Raw genomic sequence first — 8,688 nt, 5'->3', positions numbered from 1 at the left:
CGCTCAGTTTATTCTTGAACGCTCAGTTTATTCTTGAACGCTCAGTTTACTCTTGAACGCTCAGTTTACTCTTAAACGCTCTGTTTGCTCTTGAACGCTCAGTTTATTCTTGAACGCTCAGTTTGCTCTTGAACGCTCAGTTTATTCTTGAACGCTCAGTTTATTCTTGAACGCTCAGTTTACTCTTGAACGCTCAGTTTACTCTCACAAACGCTGCTCTGTCATAGATCGGCCTCATAATGAAGCTTCAATGGCGTCTCCAAACGGGGAAGGAGAGTTACGAGGGCATGTTCAGAGCAAACACGCGTGTGCGGAGTCTGTCTGAACACGCGTGTGTGGAGTCTGTTTGAACACGCGTGTGCGGAGTCTGTTTGAACACGCGTGTGCGGAGTCTGTTTGAACACGCGTGTGCGGAGTCTGTTTGAACACGCATGTGCGGAGTCTGTCTGAACACGTTTGAAAATCTTGTCCCAGAGATGGTTCATATGGCACTAACATGCCCGAGATGTACTTTGGTGCTAGGCCATGGAGAGACTTGTACACAAGCAGAGCTGCTTTAAAGTCTCTTCTCTGAGCCACAGGGGGCAGTGCAGAGACCTGAGAACAGGACTAATGTGATGGTACTTCCTGGTTCTAGTCAGGACTAATGTGATGGTACTTCCTGGTTCTAGTCAGGACTAATGTGATGGTACTTCCTGGTTCTAGTCAGGACTAATGTGATGGTACTTCCTGGTTCTAGTCAGGACTAATGTGATGGTACTTCCTGGTTCTAGTCAGGACTAATGTGATGGTACTTCCTGGTTCTAGTCAGGACTAATGTGATGGTACTTCCTGGTTCTAGTCAGGACTAATGTGATGGTACTTCCTGGTTCTAGTCAGGACTAATGTGATGGTACTTCCTGGTTCTAGTCAGGACTAATGTGATGGTACTTCCTGGTTCTAGTCAGGACTAATGTGATGGTACTTCCTGGTTCTAGTCAGGACTAATGTGATGGTACTTCCTGGTTCTGGTCAGGACCCGAGCAGCAGCGTTCTGGATGTACTGCAGCTGTTTTACAGCTCGTTTGGAGAGACATGTGAACGGCCGTTAAAGTCTAATCTACTGGAGACAAACACATGGATAAGTCTCTCTAAATCTGGTTTAGACACTATATTTTTATATAGTGTCTATAGTGATTTATAACTTGGTTTGTAGGTTTTAGAGCGAGACTCATGAGGTGACGCTGACACTTTCTCTTTGTTTCTGTGACAAAGACCATGATTTCAGTCTTGTCTGAGTTCAACTGGAGAAAGTTGTTCTTCCTCCACACACTGACTCTGGCACCAGCGGGAGGCCCTCTGGCACCAGCGGGAGGCCCTCTGGCACCAGCGGGAGGCCCTCTGGCAGCAGCGGGAGGCCCTCTGGCACCAGCAGGCCCTCTGGCACCAGCGGGAGGCCCTCTGGAACCAGCAGGAGCCCCTCTGGCACCCAGTGGGAGACCCTCTGGCACCAGCGGGAGGCCCTCTGGAACCAGCAGGAGGCCCTCTGGCACCAGCAGGAGGCCCTCTGGCACCAGCGGGAGCCCCTCTGGCATCCAGCGGGAGGCCCTCTGGAACCAGCGGGAGGCCCTCTGGCACCAGCAGGAGGCCCTCTGGCACCAGCAGGAGGCCCTCTGGCACCAGCGGGAGGCCCTCTGGCACCAGCAGGCCCTCTGGCACCAGCGGGAGGCCCTCTGGCACCAGCGGGAGGCCCTCTGGCACCAGCGGGAGGCCCTCTGGCACCAGCGGGAGGCCCTCTGGCACCAGCAGGAGGCCCTCTGGCACCAGCGGGAGGCCCCCTGGCACCAGCAGGAGGCCCTCTGGCACCAGCGGGAGGCCCTCTGGCACCAGCGGGAGGCCCTCTGGCACCAGCAGGAGGCCCTCTGGCACCAGCGGGAGGCCCTCTGGCACCAGCGGGAGGCCCTCTGGCAAAAATACTGAATCATATAAACCAGAGATCATGATCTTTAAAACTGTTTAATTCAATATAATAATGTTTCTTATATATAAAATAAATACAGTTTACAGCATTTGACACAAGGAGATCTTGTGGAATATATGAAATCACGTCCTACAAAATAAACTACAAACATATATACATTATATACATTATATACATATAACATATATACATTGCCCCGAAAATTAGACCGGGCATTTCCGAGGAAACGTGAACGCAACACGAACGCAGCGGCCAATCAGATGCCCGCTTTCATAGATATTACATCACGGAGACCGCTCGGCCAATGAGAAGCGAGAAGACGAGCGAAGTGGGCGTGTCTGTCAAAACGAAACTTAAGCGATGAAAATGCCCTGAATATGGCCAAATTACTAGTTAAATCTTAATTTTTTTTTAAGAGGGGCACGGCGGGCCCCCTCCTTTTTCAAACCGCGGGCCCGCCAGAGATTCAACTGCTAGCGGGCCCCGGGCCCCCATCTATTTCGCAGCCTGGGCAGCATGTAGAAGTTGAACAGAAGGGGTCCCAGGACTGACCCTTGGGGCCCTCAACAGGTCAGGGGCATGTGGTCTGAGACACAAAGTACTTCCTGTCTTCCAGATAGGACCTTAACCAGTTTAGGGCGGGGCCAGTGATGTCCTCCCAGTCCTCTAGTCTCTGTAAGAGGATCCCACCCTGTCCTCTAGTCTCTGTAAGAGGGTCCCACCCTGTCCTCTAGTCTCTGTAAGAGGGTCCCATGATGGACAGTGTCAAAAGCAGCATCAGATCCAACAGAATTAAGACTGAGGCTTTGCCCGTGTCAGTGTTCAGGAGGATGTCATTTGTCACCATGACAACAGCAGTCTCAGTCACCATGACAACAGCAGTCTCAGTCACCATGACAACAGCAGTCTCAGTCACTATGACAACAGCAGTCTGTGATGAGGTCTAAAACCTGAAAAACATCAAATGAGTTGTTTATTGAGAGGAAATTTGTGACTGTTGTAAACTACTACTACTCTTTACAGTACTACTACTCTTTACAGTAATACTACTGTTTACACAGTACTACTACTGTTTACAGTAATACTACTCTTTACAGTAATACTACTGTTTACACAGTACTACTACTGTTTACAGTAATACTACTCTTTACAGTAATACTACTGTTTACACAGTACTACTACTGTTTACAGTAATACTACTCTTTACAGTAATACTACTGTTTACACAGTACTACTACTGTTTACAGTACTACTACTCTATACAGTAATACTACTCTTTACAGTAATACTACTGTTTACACAGTACTACTACTGTTTACAGTAATACTACTCTTTACAGTAATACTACTGTTTACACAGTACTACTACTGTTTACAGTACTACTACTCTATACAGTAATACTACTCTTTACAGTAATACTACTGTTTACACAGTACTACTACTGTTTACAGTAATACTACTCTTTACAGTACTACTACTGTTTACAGTACTACTACTGTTTACAGTACAACTACTGTTTACAGTACTACTACTCTTTACAGTACTACTACTCTTTACAGTACAACTACTGTTTACAGTACTACTACTGTTTACAGTACTACTACTCTTTACAGTACTACTACTCTTTACAGTACAACTACTGTTTACAGTACTACTACTCTTTACAGTACTACTACTGTTTACAGTACTACTACTCTTTACAGTACTACTACTCTTTACAGTACTACTACTCTTTACAGTACTACTGATATTACCACTTCTAATACTTCCAGGCATGTTTTCCTCTCAAAATGATACAAATGTTCAAACTGTAGTGACATAAATACTTAGATGAAACTTTCTGTCCCTTGTGTCTCTGGCAGCCGCTCAAACCCGTCTCTGCTGGAGCCTGGCAGCCCAGAGCCGTGTCCCTCGGCTGGGACAGTGGACGACTGGCTCCGGGACATCGGGATGGAGAGATACAGCGACAACTTCACAGCAGCGGGATACACCAGTCCAGAGGGCGTGGTGCACATGACCCAGGAGTGAGTCACGCCCCTTCATGTGTTCACCACTGTCCAGACTTCTTCAAGTTCATTCTGTTTCAAACGCTGTTTAAAGTGACTCATTTAACACACTGTGTTTTGTCCTGAGATGTTTTTAAGACTAACTTTGATTTCTGATCCATGAAAGTGTCTGAAGTGCATTTGTTCTCGTTCTGCACAGGCCTAAACGTGTCTGTTTTTCAGGGACATGGCTCGTATCGGCATTGCCGTGGCAACGCACCAGAACAAGATCCTGAGCAGCGTCCAGGGAATGCTGTCCCAAATGCAACAAATGCAAGGAAGAATGGTTCCCGTCTGAGACATTTCCACCAAAGGAAAAGCTAAAGGAACTTTGCAAAACCCACTTTTTTTCTTACAAAAAATAAACAAAAACAAAAAAGCTGAAATATAAAAAGAGACACAAAACTATGACGCTGTAGTTTACCTCATCCATGCACTTTAAATTGGATTAATAAAGAAGTCGACGATGAAGAAAAAAGTGGAAAAAAAATTGCACTTTTTGGAACAATATAAAACTTGTATTTGTTGTTTTAGACAATTTTACACTTTTTCTGCAACATTTATGAATCAATAGAGGAATGAACGGAAGGAGACGTGCTTCCAAGGACGGTTTGGACGGTTTGGACGGTTTGGACGGTTTGGACGGTTTGGACGGTTTGGACGGTTTGGAGTGCCTTTAGGAACCAGAGAACTGGGATCCATTTTTCCACCTCTTGGTGCAAAGAACTGTTGTTTCTGGAAAACTGAGACACATTTTCCGTTGGATTGTTCATGAACATTGATAGTTTGGCTTCTGGACCTGGACCTTGCTCTTGGACTATAACTGAGGATCTTTCCCCTTAAAGCACGAGCAGGTTGAGGGTGCGATTCCCAGCGGACACTGCAGTAAATGGAATGTTTTTAATGACTTTTAGGTTGTATTGTTGAAACTGCCCTCAGGAAGTGGCAGAGAATGTTTTTGATCCTCCAGAAAATGGCCCACGTCTTCCCAAAAAAGCCCTCAGACAACTCGCTACACGCTCCAGTTTGGATCTGTGCGCTTTTTGGCCCCGTGGAAAGGGCTCCGGGGCCTCTGGGGGAACCAAGGATTATGTGGATGCAGTTTTCACGATGAAGGCAGAACAAGAACACAGCATGGAACCTGAAGACAGTTCTCCCAGAGTCAATGGCACAAGGTGATTTCAGCTTCATGACGTCCAATAAGTTCAAATGCTTTTGTTTGAGAAACATTTCTCAGAGTTTCATCGACGTGTTTGTGACATTTTAGAAGCTCATGAACACGTGTCTTGGGTCATGTCTTGGTCATGTCTTGGGTCATGTCTTGGTCATGTCTTGGGTCATGTCTTGGGTCATGTCTTGGGTCATGTCTTGGGTCATGTCTTGGGTCATGTCTTGGTCATGTCTTGGGTCATCTCTTGGGTCATGTCTTGGGTCATGTCTTGGGTCATGTCTTGGGTCATGCCTTGGGTCATGTCTTGGTCATGTTTTGGGTCATGTCTTGGTCATGTCTTGGGTCATGTCTTGGATCATGTCTTGGTCATGTCTTGGGTCATGTCTTGGCTCATGTCTTGGCTCATGTCTTGGGTCATGTCTTGGGTCATGTCTTGGTCATGTCTTGGTCATGTCTTGGGTCATGTCTTGGGTCATGTCTGGGGTCATGTCTTGGGTCATGTCTTGGTCATGTCTTGGGTCATGTCTTGGTCATGTCTTGGGTCATGTCTTGGGTCATGTCTTGGTCATGTCTTGGGTCATGTCTTGGGTCATGTCTTGGGTCATGTCTTGGGTAATGTCTTGGCTCATGTCTTGGCTCATGTCTTGGGTCATGTCTTGGGTCATGTCTTGGTCATGTCTTGGTCATGTCTTGGGTCATGTCTTGGTCATGTCTTGGGTCATGTCTTGGATCATGTCTTGGTCATGTCTTGGCTCATGTCTTGGCTCATGTCTTGGGTCATGTCTTGGGTCATGTCTTGGTCATGTCTTGGTCATGTCTTGGGTCATGTCTTGGGTCATGTCTGGGGTCATGTCTTGGGTCATGTCTTGGTCATGTCTTGGGTCATGTCTTGGTCATGTCTTGGGTCATGTCTTGGGTCATGTCTTGGTCATGTCTTGGGTCATGTCTTGGGTCATGTCTTGGGTAATGTCTTGGCTCATGTCTTGGGTCATGTCTTGGTCATGTCTTGGGTCATGTCTTGGGTCATGTCTTGGTCATGTCTTGGGTCATGTCTTGGGTCATGTCTTGGTCATGTCTTGGGTCATGTCTTGGTCATGTCTTGGGTCATGTCTTGGGTCATGTCTTGGGTCATTATCTACTTCTGTTTCCTCTTAAGTCTTACAGTCGACATTAATGTTCTGAAACAGTTTTAAACGATCAGCGCTGCATCACACTGCGTCCTCAGTGAATGAGGTTTGGACGGTTTGGACGGTTTGGACGGTTTGGACGGTTTGGACGGTTTGGACGGTTTGGAGTGCCTTTAGGAACCAGAGAACTGGGATCCATTTTTCCACCTCTTGGTGCAAAGAACTGTTGTTTCTGGAAAACTGAGACACATTTTCCGTTGGATTGTTCATGAACATTGATAGTTTGGCTTCTGGACCTGGACCTTGCTCTTGGACTATAACTGAGGATCTTTCCCCTTAAAGCACGAGCAGGTTGAGGGTGCGATTCCCAGCGGACACTGCAGTAAATGGAATGTTTTTAATGACTTTTAGGTTGTATTGTTGAAACTGCCCTCAGGAAGTGGCAGAGAATGTTTTTGATCCTCCAGAAAATGGCCCACGTCTTCCCAAAAAAGCCCTCAGACAACTCGCTACACGCTCCAGTTTGGATCTGTGCGCTTTTTGGCCCCGTGGAAAGGGCTCCGGGGCCTCTGGGGGAACCAAGGATTATGTGGATGCAGATGAGTCAATGGCACAAGGTGATTTCAGCTTCATGACGTCCAATAAGTTCAAATGCTTTTGTTTGAGAAACATTTCTCAGAGTTTCATCGACGTGTTTGTGACATTTTAGAAGCTCATGAACACGTGTCTTGGGTCATGTCTTGGTCATGTCTTGGGTCATGTCTTGGTCATGTCTTGGGTCATGTCTTGGGTCATGTCTTGGGTCATGTCTTGGGTCATGTCTTGGTCATGTCTTGGGTCATCTCTTGGGTCATGTCTTGGGTCATGTCTTGGGTCATGTCTTGGGTCATGCCTTGGGTCATGTCTTGGTCATGTTTTGGGTCATGTCTTGGTCATGTCTTGGGTCATGTCTTGGATCATGTCTTGGTCATGTCTTGGGTCATGTCTTGGCTCATGTCTTGGCTCATGTCTTGGGTCATGTCTTGGGTCATGTCTTGGTCATGTCTTGGTCATGTCTTGGGTCATGTCTTGGGTCATGTCTGGGGTCATGTCTTGGGTCATGTCTTGGTCATGTCTTGGGTCATGTCTTGGTCATGTCTTGGGTCATGTCTTGGGTCATGTCTTGGTCATGTCTTGGGTCATGTCTTGGGTCATGTCTTGGGTCATGTCTTGGGTAATGTCTTGGCTCATGTCTTGGCTCATGTCTTGGGTCATGTCTTGGGTCATGTCTTGGTCATGTCTTGGTCATGTCTTGGGTCATGTCTTGGTTCATGTCTTGGTCATGTCTTGGCTCATGTCTTGGGTCATGTCTTGGGTCATGTCTTGGGTCATGTCTTGGTCATGTCTTGGTCATGTCTTGGGTCATGTCTTGGGTCATGTCTGGGGTCATGTCTTGGGTCATGTCTTGGTCATGTCTTGGGTCATGTCTTGGTCATGTCTTGGGTCATGTCTTGGGTCATGTCTTGGTCATGTCTTGGGTCATGTCTTGGGTCATGTCTTGGGTAATGTCTTGGCTCATGTCTTGGGTCATGTCTTGGTCATGTCTTGGGTCATGTCTTGGGTCATGTCTTGGTCATGTCTTGGGTCATGTCTTGGGTCATGTCTTGGTCATGTCTTGGGTCATGTCTTGGTCATGTCTTGGGTCATGTCTTGGGTCATGTCTTGGGTCATTATCTACTTCTGTTTCCTCTTAAGTCTTACAGTCGACATTAATGTTCTGAAACAGTTTTAAACGATCAGCGCTGCATCACACTGCGTCCTCAGTGAATGTCCCTCCAGTGTCTCACCTCCGTCCTTGTCTTACTGTTGATGGTACGTTACAGTTAAAGTTGATGGTACGTTACAGTTAAAGTCGATGGTATATTACAGTTAAAGTCGATGGTATATTACAGTTAAAGTCGATGGTATATTACAGTTAAAGTCGATTGTACGTTACAGTTAAAGTCGATTGTAAAATACAGTTAAAGTCGATGGTATATTACAGTTAAAGTCGATGGTACGTTACAGTTAAAGTCGATGGTAAAATACAGTTAAAGTCGATGGTACGTTACAGTTAAAGTCGATGGAATGTTACAGTTAAAGTTGAAGGTATATTACAGTTAAAGTCAATGGTATATTACAGTTAAAGTCGATGGTACGTTACTGTTAAAGTCGATGGTATGTTACAGTTAAAGTTGATGGTACATTACAGTTAAAGTCGATGGAATGTTACAGTTAAAGTTGATGGTATATTACACTTAAAGTCGATGGTATATTACAGTTAAAGTCGATGGTACTTTACGGTCTAAGTCAATGGTATATTACAGTTAAAGTTGATGGTACGTTACAGTTAAAGTCAATGGTATA

At 46.0% G+C, this 8,688-nt stretch overlaps 1 protein-coding gene across 1 annotated transcript in view; it reads left to right on the top strand.

The window, feature by feature from the left end:
- LOC140383559 (ephrin type-A receptor 4-like) overlaps positions 1-4,609 on the top strand; it is a 191,384-nt gene extending 186,775 nt beyond the window's left edge. Inside the window, exons 12-13 of the mRNA XM_072466002.1 lie at positions 3,823-3,984; positions 4,189-4,609. Of these exons, the coding sequence (XP_072322103.1) occupies positions 3,823-3,984; positions 4,189-4,303 (277 nt within the window). The 3' untranslated portion in view covers positions 4,304-4,609. The remainder of the gene's footprint in view (positions 1-3,822; positions 3,985-4,188) is intronic.
- The last annotated feature ends 4,079 nt before the right edge of the window (positions 4,610-8,688 follow it).

Source organism: Eucyclogobius newberryi, unplaced genomic scaffold (assembly GCF_026437365.1).
Source record: "Eucyclogobius newberryi isolate DKJ021-1_F unplaced genomic scaffold, fEucNew1.0.hap1 SCAF_54, whole genome shotgun sequence".
Lineage (NCBI taxonomy): Eukaryota > Metazoa > Chordata > Actinopteri > Gobiiformes > Gobiidae > Eucyclogobius > Eucyclogobius newberryi.
This window is presented reverse-complemented; position numbering and strand designations above follow the sequence as displayed.